This window comes from Taeniopygia guttata, chromosome 10, assembly GCF_048771995.1.
Source record: "Taeniopygia guttata chromosome 10, bTaeGut7.mat, whole genome shotgun sequence".
Taxonomy (NCBI): Eukaryota; Metazoa; Chordata; class Aves; order Passeriformes; family Estrildidae; genus Taeniopygia; species Taeniopygia guttata.
In genome coordinates, this window is record NC_133035.1 from 2,605,667 (window position 1) to 2,625,529 (window position 19,863).

The 19,863-nt window shown below is 52.9% G+C and overlaps 1 protein-coding gene across 1 annotated transcript in view; it reads left to right on the forward strand.

Annotated features, from left to right (window-relative positions):
- The window catches only part of STRA6 (signaling receptor and transporter of retinol STRA6), a 33,348-nt gene extending 14,395 nt beyond the window's left edge, over nucleotides 1-18,953 (forward strand). The window contains exons 10-17 of the mRNA XM_072934029.1: nucleotides 2,915-3,095; nucleotides 7,003-7,078; nucleotides 9,659-9,792; nucleotides 11,783-11,900; nucleotides 14,940-15,041; nucleotides 16,021-16,184; nucleotides 16,945-17,082; nucleotides 18,224-18,953. Coding sequence (XP_072790130.1) covers nucleotides 2,915-3,095; nucleotides 7,003-7,078; nucleotides 9,659-9,792; nucleotides 11,783-11,900; nucleotides 14,940-15,041; nucleotides 16,021-16,184; nucleotides 16,945-17,082; nucleotides 18,224-18,402 — 1,092 coding nt within the window. The 3' untranslated portion in view covers nucleotides 18,403-18,953. The remainder of the gene's footprint in view (nucleotides 1-2,914; nucleotides 3,096-7,002; nucleotides 7,079-9,658; nucleotides 9,793-11,782; nucleotides 11,901-14,939; nucleotides 15,042-16,020; nucleotides 16,185-16,944; nucleotides 17,083-18,223) is intronic.
- Nucleotides 18,954-19,863: the final 910 nt, after the last annotated feature.

Below are 19,863 nucleotides of genomic sequence, written 5' to 3' on the forward strand. Positions count from 1 at the left end.
CAGGATCAGAACCTTAAATCCAATGGGATCTGAGCCATAAATCCCGAAATCCCGCAGGATTTGAGCTGTAAATCCCACAGGATCAGAACCTTAAATCCAATGGGATCTGAGCCAGAAATCCCAAAATCCCGCAGGGCTTGAGCTGTAAATCCCACCGGATCAAAGCTTTGCATCCCATGGGATCTGAGCCATAAATCCCAAAATCCCGCAGGATTTGAGCTGTAAATTCCACGGGATCAGAACCTTAAATCCAATGGGATCTGAGGCATAAACCCCAAAATCCTGCAGGATTTGAGCTGTAAATCCCACGGGATCGGAACCTTCAATCCCATGGGATCCGAGCCATAAACCCCAAAATCCCACAGGATCAGAACCTTAAATCCAATGGGATCTGAGCCATAAATCCCAAAATCCCACAGGATTTGAGCTGTAAATCCCACGGGATCAAAGCTTTGCATCCCATGGGATCTGAGCCAGAAATCCCAAAATCCCGCAGGATTTGAGCTGTAAATCCCACAGGATCAGAACCTTAAATCCCACAGGATCCGAGCCATAAATCCCGAAATCCTGTGGGATCAGAACCTTAAATCCAATGGGATCCGAGCCATAAACCCCAAAATCCCACAGGATTTGAGCTGTAAATCCCACGGGATCAGAACCTTACATCCAAGGGATCTGAGCCATAAACCCCGAAATCCTGTGGGATCTGAACCTTAAATCCCACAGGATCCGAGCTGTAAATCCCAAAATCCCGCGGGATTTGAGCTCTAAATCCCGCAGGATTTGAGCTGTAAATCCCAGGGGATCAGAACCTTCAATCCCACGGGATCCGAGCCATAAACCCCGAAATCCCGCAGGATTTGAGCTGTAAATCCCACGGGATCAGAACCTTAAATCCAATGGGATCTAAACTATAAATCCCAAAATCCTGTGGGATCAGAACCTTAAATCCAATGGGATCTGAGGCATAAATCCCAAAATCCTGCAGGATTTGAGCTGTAAATCCCACAGGATCAGAACCTTAAATCCAATGGGATCTGAGGCATAAATCCCGAAATCCCGCAGGATTTGAGCTGTAAATTCCACGGGATCAGAACCTTAAATCCAATGGGATCTGAGGCATAAATTCCGAAATCCCACAGGATTTGAGCTGTAAATTCCACAGGACCAGAACCTTCAATCCCACGGGATCTGAGCCGTAAACCCCGAAATCCTGTGGGATCTGAACCTTAAATCCCACAGGATCCGAGCTGTAAATCCCAAAATCCCGTGGGATTTGAGCTGTAAATCCCACAGGATTTGAGCTGTAAATCCCAGGGGATCAGAGCCTTAAATCCCAAAATCCCGCAGGATTTGAGCTGTAAATCCCACGGGATCGGAACCTTCAATCCCACAGGATCTGAACCATAAATCCCGAAATCCTGTGCGATCTGAACCTTAAATCCCACAGGATCCGAGCTGTAAATCCCAAAATCCTGAGGGATTTGAGCTGTAAATCCCACAGGATCAGAACCTTAAATCCAATGGGATCTGAGCCATAAATCCCGAAATCCTGTGCGATCTGAACCTTAAATCCAATGGGATCTGAGCCACAAATCCTGAAATCCCGCAGGATTTGAGCTGTAAATCCCACGGGATCAGAACCTTCAATCCCACGGGATCCGAGCCATAAATCCCAAAATCCCGTGGGATTTGAGCTGTAAATCCCACAGGATCAGAACCTTAAATCCAATGGGATCTGAGCCATAAATCCCGAAATCCTGTGCGATCTGAACCTTAAATCCAATGGGATCTGAGCCATAAATCCCGAAATCCTGTGCGATCTGAACCTTAAATCCAATGGGATCTGAGCCATAAATCCCAAAATCCTGCAGGATTTGAGCTGTAAATCCCACAGGATTTGAGCTGTAAATCCCAGGGGATCAGAGCCTTAAATCCCACGGGATCAGAGCCTTACATCCCATGGGATCTGAGCCATAAATCCCAAAATACCACAGGATTTGAGCTGTAAATCCCACGGGATCGGAACGTTCAATCCCACAGGATCTGAACCATAAATCCCAAAATCCTGTGGCATCTGAACCTTAAATCCCACAGGATCCGAGCTGTAAATCCCAAAATCCCATGGGATTTGAGCTGTAAATCCCACAGGATTTGAGCTGTAAATCCCAGGGGATCAGAGCCTTAAATCCCAGGGGATCAGAGCCTTACATCCCATGGGATCTGAGCCATAAATCTCAAAATCCCGCAGGATTTGAGCTGTAAATCCCACAGGATCAGAACCTTCAATCCAATGGGATCTGAGCCATAAATCCCGAAATCCCGCAGTATCTGAACCTTAAATCCCACAGGATCCGAGCTGTAAATCCCAAAATCCCACGGGACTTGAGCTGTAAATCCCACGGGATCGGAACCTTCAATCCCACGGGATCCGAGCCATAAATCCTGAAATCCCACGGGATTTGAGCTGTAAACCCCACGGGATCAGAACCTTCAATCCCACAGGATCCGAGCTGTAAATCCCAAAATCCCGTGGGATTTGAACCTTCAATCCCACAGGATTTGAGCTGTAAATCCCAGGGGATCAGAGCTTTCAATCCCAAAATCCCGTGGTATTTGAGCTGTAAATCCCACGGGATCAGAACCTTAAATCCAATGGGATCTGAGCCATAAACCCCGAAATCCTGTGGGATCAGAACCTTAAATCCAATGGGATCTGAGGCATAAATCCCAAAATCCCACAGGATTTGAGCTGTAAATCCCATGGGATCAGAACCTTCAATCCCACGGGATCCAAGCCATAAACCCCGAAATCCCGGGGGATTTGAGCTGTAAATCCCACGGGATCGCAACCTTCAATCCCACGGGATCCGAGCCATGAATCCCGAGATCCCGGGGGATTCCGTGCCCGCAGGTGGCCCTGCTGCTGCTGGTGGCCGTGGTGCCGGCGCTGCGGATCGTGCGGGCGGGGATGAGCGCGGACGTGGTGGTGCTGCTGGTGCAGCTGGGGCTGGTGCCCTCGCAGGGCACGGCCGGGCCCGGGCACCTGGAGCAGGAGCTGCGCACCGCCCGCCACTTCCTCTGGGCCCTGGAAGGTGCGTCCCGAGAGGATCCGCCGGGATCGTCCCGGGATTCGGGGTGGGTTCCATGGGGTGGGTTCCAGCGGGATTTGGGGAGGATGGGATGGGAAAGAATCTAGAGGGATTGTGGAGGATTCCTCACCTGGAGAATGGGATGGGGAAGATTCCATAGGGTGGATTCCAGGGGAAGGATGGGATGGGACAGAATCCAGAGGGATTTTGGGAGGATTCCTCGCCTGGAGAATGGGACTGGGAGGATACCAGAGCGATTTCCAGAAGATTCTCCACCTGGAGGATGGGATTGGGAGGATTCTGGAGGGATTTCAGGAGAATGGGATGGGGCAGATTCCAAAGAAGATTCCCCACCTGGAGAATGGGATGGGGAAGATTCCATAGGGTGGATTCCAGGGGAAGGATGGGATGGGGCAGATTCTAGAGGGATTTTGGGAGAATTCCTCACCAGGAGAATGGGACTGGGAGGATTCCAGGGGAATTTCCAGAGGATTCCTGGTCCAGAGGATGGGATTTGGCACATTCCAGAGGGATTTGGGGAGGATGGGATGGGGCAGATTCCGGGGGATTTTGGGAGGATTCCTCACCTGGAGAATGGGACTGGGAGGATACCAGAGTGATTTCCAGAAGATTCCCCACCTGGAGGATGGGACTGGGAGGATTTTGGAGGGATTTCTGGAGAACAGGATGGGGCAGATTCCAAAGAAGATTCCCCACCTGGAAAATGGGATGGGGAAGATTCCATAGGGTGGATTCCAGGGGAAGGATGGGATGGGACAGAATCCAGAGGGATTTTGGGAGAATTCCTCACATGGAGAATGGGACTGGGAGGATTCCAGGGGAGTTTCCAGAGGATTCCTGGTCCAGAGGATGGGATTTAGCAGATTCCAGAAGGCTTTGGGGAGGATGGGATGGGGCAGATTCCAAGGGGATTTTGGGAGGATTCCTCGCCTGGAGAATGGGACTGGGGGAATTCCAGAGGGATTTCTAGAAGATTCTCCACCTAGAGGATGGGATTGGGAGGATTCTGGAGGGATTTCTGGAGAACAGGATGGAGTGGGTTCCATGGGGTGGATTCCAGGGGGATTTCAGGAGAATGGGATGGGGCGGATTCCAGAGAAGATTCCCCACCTGGAGAAGGGGATGGGGAAGATTCCATAGGGTGGATTCCAGGGGAAGGATGGGATGGGACAGAATCCAGAGGGATTGTGGAGGATTCCTCACCTGGAGAATGGGACTGGGGGGATTCCAGAGGGATTTCCAGAAGATTCTCCACCTGGAGGATGGGACTGGGAGGATTCCATAGGGTGGATTCCAGGGGGATTTTCGGAGGGTTCCTCACCTCAAGAATGGGACTGGGAGGAATCCAGAGGAATTTCCAAAAGATTCCCCACCTGGAGGATGGGACTGGAAGGATTCCAGGGAGATTTAGGGAGGATGGGATGGGGCAGATTTCATAGGGTGGATTTCAGGGGGATTTTGGGAGGATGGGATGGGGCAGATTCCAGAGGGATTTCAGGAAGATTCCTGGCCGGGGGGGTTTGGATCTGGAAGATTCCAGAGGGATTTTGGGAGTGATGGGCAGGGATTCCAGAGGGATTTCTGGATGATTCCTCACTGGAGGATGGGACAGGGCAGACTCCAGTGGGATTTCCGGAAGATTCCCCACCTGGAGGATGGGATTGGGAAGATTCCAGGGGCGTTTCCAGAGGATGGGATGGAGTGGGTTCCAGAGGGATCTGGGGAGGATGAGATGGGGGAGATTCCATGGGGTAAATTCCAGGGGGTTTTGGGACGATTCCTCAGCTGGAGAATGAAATGGGGCAGATTCCAGAGGGCTTTCCCGAAGATTCCCCACCTGGAGAAAGGGATGGGGCAGATTCCATAGCACCACCCTATGGAATCCATTGGGATTTCAGGAGGATGGGATGGGGCAGATTCCATGGGGTGGATTCCAAGGAGATTTTGGGAAGATTCCTCACCTGGAAAACAGGACTGGGAGGATTCCAGGGGCATTTCCAGAGGATTCCTGGCCCAGAGGACGGGATGGGGCCAATTCCAGGGGGGTTTCCAAAGGACGGAATGGGGCAGATTCCATGGGGTGGATTCCAGGAGGATTTTGGGAGGATGGGATGGAGTGGATTCCATGGGGTGGATTCCAGGGGGATTTTGGGAGGATTCCTCACCTGGAGAAGGGGACTGGGAGGATTCCAGAAGGATTTCCAGAACATTCCCTACTTGGAGGATGGGATGGGGCAGATTCCACGGGCTGGATTCCAGGGGGATTTTGGGAGATTTCCTCACCCGGAGGATGGGATGGGCCAGAATCCAGAAGGATTTTGGGAGGATTCCTCACCGGGAGAATGGGACTGGGAGGATTCCAGGGGCATTTCCAGAAGATTCGTGGTCCAGACGATGGAATGGGGCAGATTCCAGTGGGAATTTCGGGAGGATGGGATGGGGCAGATTCCAGTGGGAATTTTGTAAGGATTCCTTGCCTGGAGGTTGGGATTGGGAAGAATCCAGAGGGATTGGGGGAGGATGGGATTGGGCAGGTTCCAGAGGGATTTCGGGAGCAGCTGGCAGGGATGGAGCTGTGCCAGGCTGGCGCGTGCCAAGGCGGGAAGAGACTCCGGGAAAAGCCGTTGGGAAGAGCCGCAGGGAAGAGCCGGAGGGAAGAGCTGGCAGATGCTGCAGGCTTGGAAATGCTGGAAATGTGCTGGAAGCGAACAGATGGGCCCAGATCCCTGGAGAGTGGAAATCCTTGGATGGGGGGATGAGGGAAGAGAAGGGAAGAGCAGGGAAGAAGGAATAGCAGGGATCAGGGAATTTTAGGGATCAGGGAATTTCAGGGATGAGGGAATTTCAGGGATGAGGGAATTTCAGGGATCAGGGAATTCCAGGGATGAGGGAAAAGCAGGGATCAGGGAATTTTAGGCATCAGGGAATTTTAGGGATCAGGGAATTTCAGGGATGAGGGAATTTCAGGGATGAGGGAATAGCAGGGATCAGGGAATTTTAGGGATCAGGGAATTTCAGGGATCAGGGAATAGCAGGGATGAGGGAATAGCAGGGAACAGAGAATTTTAGGGATGAGGGAATTCCAGGGATGAGGGAATTTCAGGGATCAGGGAATAGCAGGGATCAGGGAATTTCAGGGATCAGGGAATAGCAGGGATCAGGGAATTTCAGGGATCAGGGAATTCCAGGGATGAGGGAATTTCAGGGATCAGGGAATTTCAGGGATGAGGGAATAGCAGGGATCAGGGAATTCCAGGGATCAGGGAATTTTAGGGATCAGGGAATTTCAGGGATGAGGGAATTTCAGGCATCAGGGAATTTCAGGGATCAGGGAATTCCAGGGATGAGGGAATTTCAGGGATGAGGGTATTTCAGGGATGAGGGAATAGCAGGGATCAGGGAATAGCAAGGGTGAGGGAATTCCAGGGATGAGGGAATAGGCATGAAGGGATAGCAAGGATCAGGGAATTTCAGGGATGAGAGAATTTCAGGGATAAAGGAATAGCAGGGATAAGGGAATTTCAGGGATCTGGGAATTCCAGGGATCTGGGAATTCCAGGGATAAAGGAAGAGCAGGGATGCCCCTCCCTTCCTTGGGATCCCAAAACTCTCTTATCCCATTTCTCCCTCCCCCCTCTTTCCCACAGATCCCCTTTCCTAAGACCCCCATCCCAGCTGATTCCAGGGATTTCCCCGGATTTCCCTTCCCCTTTTCCCTCCCTGTGTCCCATCCATCCCCTCCTTGGGAGCTGAAAGAGGGAGCGACACAAGGAGGGAAACTGAGGCACGGTGCAAATCCCTCATCCCCGAGGTGCAATTCCCAGCAAAACCCCGCTCCCGGTGTTATTCCCGACCCAAAATCCAAGAATTTTTTCCCGGTTTTCCACAGTGTGCTACATTTTTTCCCTGGCACTGTGCTGCCTGCTGACCTGCGCCATGCTGCTCCGGAGCCTGGCCATGCACAGGTGGGGCATTCCCAGTCCCGAGATTCCCATTCCCAGTGTCCCCATTCCCGATATCCCCAGCCCCATTCCCATTGTCCCCAGCCTCATTCCCAATGTCCCCATTCCCGATATCCCCAGCCCCATTCCTGATATCCCCATTCCCAATGTCCCCATTCCCAATATCCCCAGCCCCATTCCTGATATCCCCATTCCCAATGTTCCCATTCCCAATATTCCCATTCCAAATATCCCTGGCCCCATTCCAATGTTCCCATTCCCAATATCCCCAGCCCCATTCCCAATGTTCCCATCCTCATCCCTGATGTCCCCAGCCCCATTCCCAATATTCCCATTCCCGATGGCCCCGTTCCCAATGTCCCTGGCCTCATTCCCAATGTTCCCAGCCCCATTCCTGATATCCCCATTCCCAATGTTCCCATTCCCAATATTCCCATTCCAAATATCCCTGGCCCCATTCCGATGTTCCCATTCCCAATATCCCCAGCCCCATTCCCAGTGTCCCCAGTCTCATTCCCAAAATTCCCATTCCCAATATCCCCAGTCCCATTCCCAATATCCCCAGCCCCATTCCCAGTGTCCCCAGTCTCATTCCCAAAATTCCCATTCCCAATGTCCCTGGCCGCATTCCCAATGTTCCCATCCCCATTCCCAATGTTCCCATTCCCAATATCCCCATTCCCAATATCCCCAGTCCCATTCCTGATACCCCCATCCCCATTCCAATGTCCCCATCCCCATTCCTGATGTTCCCATTCCCAATGTCCCTGGCCGCATTCCCAATGTTCCCATTCCCATTCCCAATGTTCCCATTCCCAATATCCCCATTCCCAATATCCCCAGTCCCATTCCTGATACCTCCACCCCCATTCCAATGTCCCCATCCCCATTCCTGATGTTACCATTCCCAATGTCCCGGCCCCATTCCCAATGTTCCCAGCCCCATTCCTGGTGCTCCCATCCCCATTCCCAATGTTCTTGGCTTCATCCCCAATATTTCCATTCCAATTCCCGATGTCCCCATCCCCATTCCTGATATTCCCAGACCCATCCCCGATGTCCGCAGTCCCATTCCAAATATTCCCATTCCCATTCCCAGTGTTCCCATTCCCAATGTCCCCAGCGCATTCCTGGTGTTCCCATCCCCATTCCTGATGTTCCTATTCCCCATGTTTCCATCCCCATTCCCAATGTCCTGGCCCCATTCCCAATGTTCCCAGCCCCATTCCTGATATCCCCATCCCCATTCCCAATGTTCCCATTCCCAATATCCCCATTCCCAATATCCCTGGCCCCATTCCCAGAGTCCCCATCCCCATCCCCATTCCCAACATTCCCAGCCCCATTGCTGACGTCCCCAGCCCCATTCCCAATATTCCCATTCCCCATTTCCAATGTTCCCATTCCCAATGTCCCCACCACATTCCCAGTGTTCCCATCCCCATTCCCGATGTTCCTATTCCCGATATCCCCATCCCCATTCCCAATAGCCCATTCCCGATATTCCTGTCCCTATTCCCAATGTCCCCAGCCCCATTCCCAATGTTCCCATCCCCATTCCTGATGTCCCATTCCCGATATCTACATTTCCATTCCCGATATCCTCATTCCCATTCCCAATGTCCCCGTCCCCATTCCCAATGTCCCCGCCCCCATTCCTGATGACCCCACCCCCATTCCCAGTGTCCCCGTCCCCATTCCCAGTGTCCCCGCCCCCATTCCCTGTGTCCCTGCTGCCATTCCCAACATTCCTGCCACCATTCCCGATGTCCCCGCCCCCATTCCCGGTGTCCCCAACCCTATTCCCAGTGTCCCCATCCCCATTCCCAATGTCCCCATCCCCATTCCCAATGTCCCCATCCCTATTCCCAATGCCCCCGCCCCCATTCCTGGTGTCCCCAACCCTATTCCCAGTGTCCCTGTCCCCATTCCCAATGTCCCTGTCCCCATTCCCAATGTTCCCATCCCCATTCCCAATGTCCCCATCCCCATTCCCAATGTCCCCGCCCCCATTCCCGGTGTCCCCAACCCTATTCCCAGTGTCCCCATCCCCATTCCCGACGTCCCCGCCCCCATTCCTGATGACCCCATCCCCATTCCCAATGTCCCCGCCCCCATTCCCGGTGTCCCCAACCCTATTCCCAGTGTCCCCGCCCCCATTCCCGATGTCCCCGCCCCCATTCCCGGTGTCCCCACCCCCATTCCCGATGTCCCTGTCGCCATTCCCAACATTCCCGCCACCATTCCCGATGTCCCCATCCCCATTCCCAATGTCCCCGCCCCCATTCCTGGTGTCCCCAACCCTATTCCCAGTGTCCCCGTCCCCATTCCCTGTGTCCCTGTCGCCATTCCCAACATTCCCGCCACCATTCCTGATGACCCCACCCCCATTCCCAATGTCCCCACCCCCATTCCCAGTGTCCCCAACCCTATTCCCAGTGTTCCCGTCCCCATTCCCAGTGTCCCCGCCCCCATTCCCGGTGTCCCCAACCCTATTCCCAGTGTCCCTGTCCCCATTCCCGATGTCCCCACCCCCATTCCGGGCCGGGATCAATCCGGGACATTTTTTGTTTTCCCACCCAGGTCCAACCTGCGGGCGCTCTACCAGGGCGCCGTGCTGGATGTCTTCTCCAAGGCCCACATCCTGCGGCCTTCCCGGGAATCCCTGGTCTGCTGGATGGCCTTCTCCAGCTTCCAGGCGGCCTTCGCCTGCCTGGGTACCGGGATTTCGGGATCATGGCGTGGGGATCCCGATTTTCTTTAGGACTAAATGACAATTCCCTATTTTCACCCCATTTCCAGGAGGGTTTTAATCCCCATTTCCTCAAACAGGATCTGGTGGGTTTTGGGAACACCGGATGGTTGGGAATTGGGAAAAATTGGGGAAAAAAATTGGAAAATTTGGGTTGGGAATTCAAAGAGGTAAAAGGGATGGAATGATGCCTGTGTAACGGGATTTTGGGATCACAGGATGTGGGATCCTGATTTTCTTCAGGATTAAGCAGCAATTCCCCATTTTCGCCCCATTTCCAGGAGGGTTTTTAGTGCCCATTCCTCGAACGGGATCTGGCAGGTTTTGGGAACACCAGATGGTTGGGAATTAGGAAAACCTGGGAAAATACTTGGAAAAATGCAAAAAAAAGGGGAAAATTAAGTTGGGAATTCAAAGAGGAGGAAGGGGTGGAATGAAACCTGGGTAATGGAATTTTGGGATCACGGGATGGGGATCCTGACTTTCTTTAGGACTAAGTGACAATTCCCTATTTTCACCCCATTTCCAGGAGGGTTTTAATCCCCATTTCCTCAAACAGGATCCGGTGGGTTTTGGCAACACCGGACGGTTGGGAATTGGGAAAAATTGGGGAAAAAAATTGGAAAATTTGGGTTGGGAATTCAAAGAGGTAGAAGGGGTGGAATGATGCCTGTGTAATGGGATTTTGGGATCACAGGATGTGGGATCCTGATTTTCTTCAGGATTAAGCAGCAATTCCCCATTTCCGCCCCATTTCCAGGAGGGTTTTAATCCCCATTTCCTCAAACAGGATCTGGCAGGTTTTGGGAACACCAGATGGTTGGGAATTAGGAAAAACTGGGAAAATACTTGGAAAAATGCAAAAAAAAGGGAAAAATTGGGTTGGGAATTCAAAGAGGAGGAAGGGGTGGAATGATACCTGGGTAATGGAATTTTGGGATCACGGGGTGGGGATCCCGATTTTCTTTAGGACTAAGTGACAATTCCCTATTTTCACCCCATTTCCAGGAGGGTTTTAATCCCCATTTCCTCAAACAGGATCTGGTGGGTTTTGGGAACAGCGGATGGTTGGGAATTGGGAAAAATTGGGGGAAAAACTGGAAAATTTGGGTTGGGAATTCAAAGAGGTAAAAGGGGTGGAATGATGCCTGTGTAACGGGATTTTGGGATCACAGCATGGGGAATCCTGATTTTCTTCAGGATTAAGCAGCAATTCCCCATTTTCGCCCCATTTCCAGGAAGGTTTTTAGTGCCCATTCCTCGAACGGGATCTGGCAGGTTTTGGGAACATCAGATGGTTGGGAATTGGGAAAAACTGGGAAAATACTTGGAAAAATGCAAAAAAAAGGGAAAAATTGGGTTGGGAATTCAAAGAGGAGGAAGGGGTGGAATGATACCTGGGTGATGGAATTTTGGGATTATGGGATGGGGATCCTGACTTTCTTTAGGACTAAGTGACAATTCCCTATTTTCACCCCATTTCCAGGAGGGTTTTTAGCGCCCGTTTCTCAAACGGGATCTGGCCAGTTTGGGAATCTTCAGGTGGTTGGGAATTGGGGAAAAGCTGGAAAAGTAATTGGAAAAATTGCAAAAATTTTGGGAAAATTGGGTTGGGAATTCAAAGAGGAGGAAGAGATGGGATGATGCCCAATTTTGGCTGGATCCCAAATATTTGGATGGGAAAAGCTGTGGAAACCTCTGGTCCTCAGCACATTCCAGGGGTTCCTTGTCCCCATCCCAGCCTGGATCATCCTGGGAATGGGGTGGGTGACCCCAAAAAGAAGGAAAATCTTCTCTCCACCCCCAGGATCTGTTGGTCAATCCCTTGGGAATGCAGACCTGTTTTTGGGGATCGGCGGGGTTTTTCTGGGATCGTCGGGAAAGCCCTGCGTGGGAATTTGGGGAATGAGACCCATTTTTCCATCCCGGATTCCCGCTCCGTGTCCCCATTCCAGGTCTACTGATCCAGCAGGTGATTTTCTTCCTCTGCTCCGTGGCCTTCACCTTCCTGGTGGTGATCCCGCTCCAGATCGGCACCAGCTCCCCGCTCTTCGGGATCATCCGGAACATGTGGTGAGACCTCGGGAAGGGCTGGAAATCCCAAGGAATGGTCCTGGATGGGTTTGGGATGCTCCATTTGGGATCTTCCCAACACCACTGGAAGCTTCTGCCCTTGCTGGTGTCTTGGGCCATTCCTGATGTTTTAGGATATTCCAAATGTTTTGGGACATGTGGTTTTGGGACATTCCCAGTGTCCATCCCACTCTTCGGGATCATCCGGAACATGTGGTGAGCCCTCGGGAAGGGCTGGAAACTCCAAGGAATGCTCCTGGATGGGTTTGGGATGCTCCATTTGGGATCTTCCCAACACCACTGGAAGACTCTGCCCTTGGTGATGTTTTGGGACATTCCTGGTGGTTTGGGACATTCCCAGTGTTTTGGGCCATTCCCGATGTTTGGGGATATTCCCAATGTTTTGGGCCATTCCAAATGTTTTGGGCCATTCCTGGTGTTTTGGGCCATTCCCGGTGTTTTGGGCCATTCCTGATGTTTTGGGCCATTCCCAATGTTTTAGAATATTCCCACTGTTTCGGGATATTCCCGGTGTTTTGGGCCATTCCTGGTGTTTTGGGACATTCCCAGTGTCCATCCCACTCTTTGGGATCATCCGGATCATCCGGATCACCCTCGGGAAAGGCTGGAAATCCCAAGGAATGGTCCTGGATGGGTTTGGGATGCTCCATTTGGGATCTTCCCAACACCACTGGAAGCTTCTGCCCTTGGTGGTGTCTTGGGCCATTCCTGATGTTTTAGGATATTCCAAATGTTTTGGGACATGTGGTTTTGGGACATTCCCAGTGTCCATCCCACTCTTCGGGATCATCCGGATCATGTGGTGAGCCCTCGGGAAAGGCTGGAAACCCCAAGGAATGCTCTTGGAGGGGTTTGGGATGCTCCATTTGGGATCTTCCCAACACCACTGGAAGCTTCTGCCCTTGGTGATGTTTTGGGCCATTCCTGGTGGTTTGGGACATTCCCAGTGTTTTGGGACATTCCCGATGTTTTGGGCCATTCTCGATGTTTTGGGCCTTTCTTAATGTTTTGGACCATTCCTGGTGTTTTAGGCCATTCCCAGTGTTTTGGGTCATTCCTGGTGTTTTGGGCCATTCCCAGTGTTTTGGGCCACTCCTGATGTTTTGGGCCATTCCCAATGTTTTAGAATATTCCCACTGTTTTGGGATATTCCCGGTGTTTTGGGCCATTCCTGGTGTTTTGGGCCACTCCTGATGTTTTGGGCCATTCCCAATGTTTTAGAATATTCCCACTGTTTCGGGATATTCCTGGTGGTTTGGGCCATTCCTGGTGTTTTGGAACATTCCCAGTGTCCATCCCACTCTTTGGGATCATCCGGAACATGTGGTGAGCCCTCGGGAAGGGCTGGAAATCCCAAGGAATGGTCCTGGATGGGTTTGGGATGCTCCATTTGGGATCTTCCCAACACCACTGGAAGCTTCTGCCCTTGGTGATGTTTTGGGACATTCCTGGTGGTTTGGGACATTCTTGGTGTTTTGGGATATTCCCAGTGTTTTTGGCCATTCCCGGTGTTTTGGGCCATTCCCGGTGGTTTGGGCCATTCCTGGTGTTTTGGGACATTCCCAGTGTCCATCCCACTCTTCGGGATCATCCGGATCATGTGGTGAGCCCTCGGGAAGGGCTGGAAACCCCAAGGAATGCTCCTGGATGGGTTTGGGATGCTCCATTTGGGATCTTCCCAACACCACTGGAAGACTCTGCCCTTGGTGATGTTTTGGGACATTCCTGGTGGTTTGGGCCATTCCCAGTGTTTTGGGACATTCCCAATGTTTGGGGATATTCCCAATGTTTTGGGCCATTCCAAATGTTTTGGGCCATTCCAAATGTTTTTGGCCATTCCCGGTGTTTTGGGCCATTCCTGATGTTTTGGGCCATTCCCAATGTTTTAGAATATTCCCACTGTTTCGGGATATTCCCGGTGTTTTGGGCCATTCCTGGTGTTTTGGAACATTCCCAGTGTCCATCCCACTATTTGGGATCATCCGGAACATGTGGTGAGCCCTCGGGAAGGGCTGGAAATCCCAAGGAATGCTCCTGGATGGGTTTGGGATGCTCCATTTGGGATCTTCCCAACACCACTGGAAGACTCTGCCCTTGGTGATGTTTTGGGACATTCCTGGTGGTTTGGGACATTCCCAGTGTTTTGGGACATTCCTGATGTTTGGGGATATTCCTAATGTTTTGGGCCATTCCAAATGTTTTTGGCCATTCCCGGTGTTTTGGGCCATTCCAAATGTTTTAGAATATTCCCACTGTTTCGGGATATTCCCGGTGTTTTGGGCCATTCCTGGTGTTTTGGGACATTCCCAGTGTCCATCCCACTCTTCGGGATCATCCGGATCACCCTCGGGAAGGGCTGGAAATCCCAAGGAATGCTCCTGGATGGGTTTGGGATGCTCCATTTGGGATCTTCCCAACACCACTGGAATCTTCTGCCCTTGGTGATGTTTTGGGACATTCCTGGTGGTTTGGGACATTCCCAGTGTTTTGGGACATTCCCGATGTTTGGGGATATTCCCAATGTTTTGGGCCATTCCAAATGTTTTGGGCCATTCCTGGTGTTTTGGGCCATTCCTGATGTTTTGGGCCATTCCCAATGTTTTAGAATATTCCCACTGTTTCGGGATATTCCCGGTGTTTTGGGCCATTCCTGGTGTTTTGGGACATTCCCAGTGTCCATCCCACTCTTCGGGATCATCCGGAACATGTGGTGAGCCCTCGGGAAGGGCTGGAAACCCCAAGGAATGGTCCTGGATGGGTTTGGGATGCTCCATTTGGGATCTTCCCAACACCACTGGAAGCTTCTGCCCTTGGTGATGTTTTGGGACATTCCTGGTGGTTTGGGACATTCCTGGTGTTTTGGGCCATTCTTGATGTTTTGGACCTTTCTCAATGTTTTGGACCATTCCTGGTGTTTTGCGCCATTCCCGGTGTTTTGTGCCATTCCCGGTGTTTTGGCCCATTCCCGATGTTTTGGCCCATTCCCGATGTTTTGGCCCATTCCCGATGTTCTTCCAGGCCCTTCTGGCTGACCCTGGTGGTGGCCGTGCTCCTGCAGCATTTCCTGGCCCATTCCCAGTTCCTGGAGCATCATTCCCTGCAGAAGGAGATCACCAACAGGTACGGGGACACCGCCATCGTCCCCCACTGTCCCCAGTTGTCCCCAGCTGGGGTCTGGCAGGAATTCCACCTCCCAAGAGGTTTCTCCAGATGTTCTGGCCTGGATTTTGGTGGGGTGACACCGGTGCTCCACCAGTCCCACTTCCAAGCCCAGATCCCTCAAGATCGGCCAGGTGGGGTCGGTCACCACTGGCAGATGTCCCCCACTCAGCGATGGTGGCACCACCGCAGACCGGGGTGACAGAGGGACCAAGTTTCCTGTGCCACCCCTGGCAGGGCACAGAGATTCTCCTGGAGTCCATCCCAAAGCACTGGCAGATGTCCCCTAATCAGGGATGGTGGCACCACCCATGACCAGGGTGACAGAGGGACCCAAGTGTCCTGTGCCACCCCCCGGCAGGGCACTGAGGTTCTCCTGGAGTCCATCCCAAAGCACCAGCAGATGTCCCCTAATCAGGGATGGTGACACCACCCATGACCAGGGTGACAGAGGGGCCCAAGTGCCACCCCCTGGCAGGGCACAGAGGTTCTCCTGGAGTCCATCCCAAAGCACCAGCAGATGTCCTCCACTCAGGGATGGTGGCACCACCGCAGACCGGGGTGACAGAGGGACCCAAGTTTCCTGTGCCACCCCCCGGCAGGGCACTGAGGTTCTCCTGGAGCATCTCCAGGCCACCAGCAGATGCCGCTCCCACATGGTGTCACCACCCAAGACTAGGGTGACAGAGGGACCCAGGTGTCCTGAGTGGCCAGCGCGGCTCTCCTGGAGCTGGTGGCCTCCATCCCAAAATCCCAACCCCACGTTTTGCCCGGTTCCCCAATCTCCACGGAGACATGGAGCTCCTGATGGTTCTCCAGGAGCTTGGGAGGGCTTTGGTTTCTCCCAGCGGGACGGAGCCACCTGGGCCGGACGCGGGTGGGGCCGGGAGGTTTGGGGTGGCCGGAGTTGTCCCATCCCACGGGAATGTGTGTCCCGCAGGCGCGCGCTGTACATCGTCACCTTCCTGCTCTTCCCCACCAACGTCCTGGTGGGCGTCATGGCCGCCGTGTGGCGCATGGTCATCTCCGGCCTCTACAACGCTGTCCACTTCTGCCGGCTGGACATCAGCCTGCTGCACCGCGGCGTGGAGACCTTCGACCCAGGTGGGACAGCCAGAGGTCACCGTGCCACCAGTTTGTCCCACCACGGAGGGTTGGGATGGGGGCCCAGAGCTGCTGGGATTGATGGTGACCCCAAACGTTGGAAATGGGACACCTGGAGCAGGTGGCTTCTCCTGATTCCTGCTTTTTGTCCCAAAAAAACGAGCGATGACCTTGGAGCTTCACCTGTGGTCACCTCATATCCTGGGATAAAGAACAAAAGACCTCCAGGTTTTTCCTGTGGGATTGAGGGTGGCTTGGAAGTGGGACCAGGACAGAAATCAGCTTCTCCGGACTCCTGCTCGGTCCTGCTCTTTGATCCCAAAAAACAGGGGGTGATCTTTCGGGTTTCACCAGAGCTTACCTCGTGTCTCGGGATAAAGGAGAGGGGACCTCAGGGGACATCAGGGGACATCAGGGGACATCAGGGGACATCAGGTCTTCCTCCGTTTTTCCTGCTGGGATTGAGGGTGGCTCCAAACCATTGGGATTGGAACACCTGGAGGTGGTGCTGGCTGGGTCCTGCTCTTTTATCCCCAAAAAAGTGGGATGAGCTTTAGGGTTCCACCTCATCTCCTGGGATAAAGGAGAGAGGACCTCAGGCGACCTCAGAGGACATCAGGGGACCTCAGGGGAGCTCAGGCTTGCTGCTGCTTTTCCTGCTGGGGTTGTGGGAGCACAGAGACCAGAGCTGGATCCTTCCTCAGGCTCCAGGGTGGGAATGGGGAATGCTGTCCCCAGCGAGGTCGCGGTGTCCCCGCAGGGTACCGCACCTACTGCCACTACCTGAAGGTGGAGGTCAGCCAGTGCCACCCGCTGCTGAAGGCTTTCTGCTTCCTGCTGCTCCAGCACGGCCGGCCAGAACCACCGGCACCACCCCGGGAGACCCAGCTGGAGGAAGGTGGGACCTGGGGGCACCAGGGGTTCGGGGGGAAGGGAAACGATGGTGACCTCTGGATGGCACCTCTGGTTGGTGTGGGGACACGTACATCCATCCATGGATCCATTGGTCCATCCATCCATCCATCCATCCATCCATCCATCCATCCATCATCCATCATCCATCATCCATCCATCCATCATCCATCATCCATCCATCCATCATCCATCCATCATCCATCCATCCATCCATCCATCCATCCATCCATCATCCATCCATCCATCCATCATCCATCATCCATCCATCCATCCATCCATCCATCCATCCATCCATCCATCCATCATCCATCCATCATCCATCCATCCATCCATCCATCATCCATCCATCCATCCATCCATCCATCCATCCATCCATCCATCATCCGTCCATCCATCATCCATCCATCCATCCATCATCCATCCATCCATCCATCCATCCATCCATCCATCATCCATCCATCCATCCATCCATCATCCGTCCATCCATCATCCATCCATCCATCCATCATCCATCCATCCATCCATCCATCCATCCATCCATCCATCATCCATCCATCATCCATCCATCCATCCATCCATCATCCATCCATCCATCCATCCATCCATCCATCATCCATCCATCATCCATCCATCCATCCATCCATCATCCATCCATCCATCCATCATCCATCCATCCATCCATCCATCCATCCATCCATCCATCATCCATCCATCCATCCATCATCCATCCATCCATCCATCATCCATCCATCCATCCATCCATCATCCATCCATCATCCATCCAAGGGCTGGTCCCGCTCCAGGGTTGCGATGGGGCTCTTTGGGGTGTGGTGGGATCTTGGTGGCTCCATGGAAATGGGCTGGAATCTGGGAATCCTGGAACGCTTTGGGTTGGAAGGGCCCTTAAAGCCCATCCAGGGACACCTCCCACTATCCCAAGCTACTCCAAACCCCGTCCAACCTTCCCTTGGACAGTTCAGCCACAGATCCTCTGGGAATTCCATCCCAACTTCACCTTTCCCAGCTGGAATCCATCCCTCTGCCCTCATCCCAACCCTTCTCCTGCTCTCCTGGTGCTTTTCCAGGCCCTGAATCCTCTCCCTGCTGCGCCTGTCTCCTTCCAGGCCTGCAGCTGATGCATCCCAAGCACGCGGCTCCGGGAAAAGCGCGGATCCGGCGCATCCGGGCGCGCTGGTGGGTGGCCTACACGCTCCTGCACAACCCCTCGCTGACCGCTTCCCGAAAAACCGCACTGGCCGATCCCACGGCCAACGGAGCCCAGCTCGGCATTCCCAGGCCTTGAATTCCCGGGAATCCCATCTCCCATCTCCCATCCCAGTCTGAGCCCCTTCCCAGCCTCTGGATTCTCTCCAAGGGTTTATCCCAAATCCAAGCCGAGCCACTCCTGAGCTCCGGAGGTGACACCTCCAAGCCCAGCCTGGATGGAGCTGAGCCAAGAAAAACGCTCCAGGCATCCAAAAAATATTTTGGGATTCACTCCTGCAACCAGCCCGGTTCTTAGCAGCTTTTCCATGATGGGACAATTCCCAAGGAACTGGGAGAGGAGCTGGGGGGATTCCCAGCGGGCCAAAGGAATTCTCAACCACCAGGAGAAAATTCCCATTCCCGGCTTCTCCCTTCCCCATCCCGGCTCCATCTGGGCACCGCATCCGCTCCTGGGATGGTTTTTTCCCCAATTTTTTTCCCTGATTTCCCCGGTCCTCTTCCATTCCTGTCTTTGCGGTGATCCCGTGGTTTTCCAGGGCTGGGATCCATGGAAAGGGATCCATTGGGATCCACTCCCTGGGAAGCGTGGGGGAAGGAGAATAAATGAATGCCTTGTTCCTACTGCCAGGATGTGCCGTTTTCCTTGGATATTCCCACTTCCAGCGGGATTTGGGATCATCCCAGCCCCAAATCCACGGAATGGTTGGGATGACCTCGCCCAGCAGAGATTTTGGGGATCTGCTCCAGCTGGGAATGTTTGGATCTGCTCCGTGATCCCGTTTTATGGGAAAACCGCTCCCTTCGTGTTCCCACAGATTCGGGCAGGGCGGGAATGGGAACGGGGAATTTTGGGGATACAACACCAACGGGATGGGAACGAGGAGGTGCTGGATCACCTCTTCCTGCTCTTAAATCCAGGAATTCCTGCTTTTTTGGGCTGGAATGAGCAGGCTCCTGGTGGATCCCAAACACCCCAAAATTCCCTTGGGAATTCTCAACCCACACCGCATGGAGCTGCCAGATCATTCTGGGATTTCCTTCGGGGTTGGCCACAGCTGCTCTCTGCAGGATCCCAAGGACACCATTCCCTCCCTCTGGAATGTTCCCAGCACCCTCAGGACAATTCGGGGTCACCAAGGGTTGGGATTTCCTTGGAGCATCCCCTCCCTTTTCCCAGGATTTCCTCCCAGCCCATCCCGATCCCTGTAGCTCCAAAGGCAGCCTAAAACGCTGTGAAAAAAATCCCTTGAAAAATCCCGAAAAATCCCAAAAAATCCTTTTAAAAATCCCTTGAAAAATCCCTTGAAAAATCCCTTGAAAAATCCCTTGAAAAATCCCTTGAAAAATCCCTTGAAAAATCCAAAAAATCCCCTTAAAAATCCCAAAAATCTCTAAAATCCCTTTTAAAAATCCCTAAAATCTGTGGCAGCGCCGTGCTACAGGCGGAGCTGAATTTTGGGATCAGTTTCCACAGCCCCACCCAAGTTCCCTGGAGATCCCTGGAATTTGTTTGGTTTTTGGGATAGCAGCAGCGCCC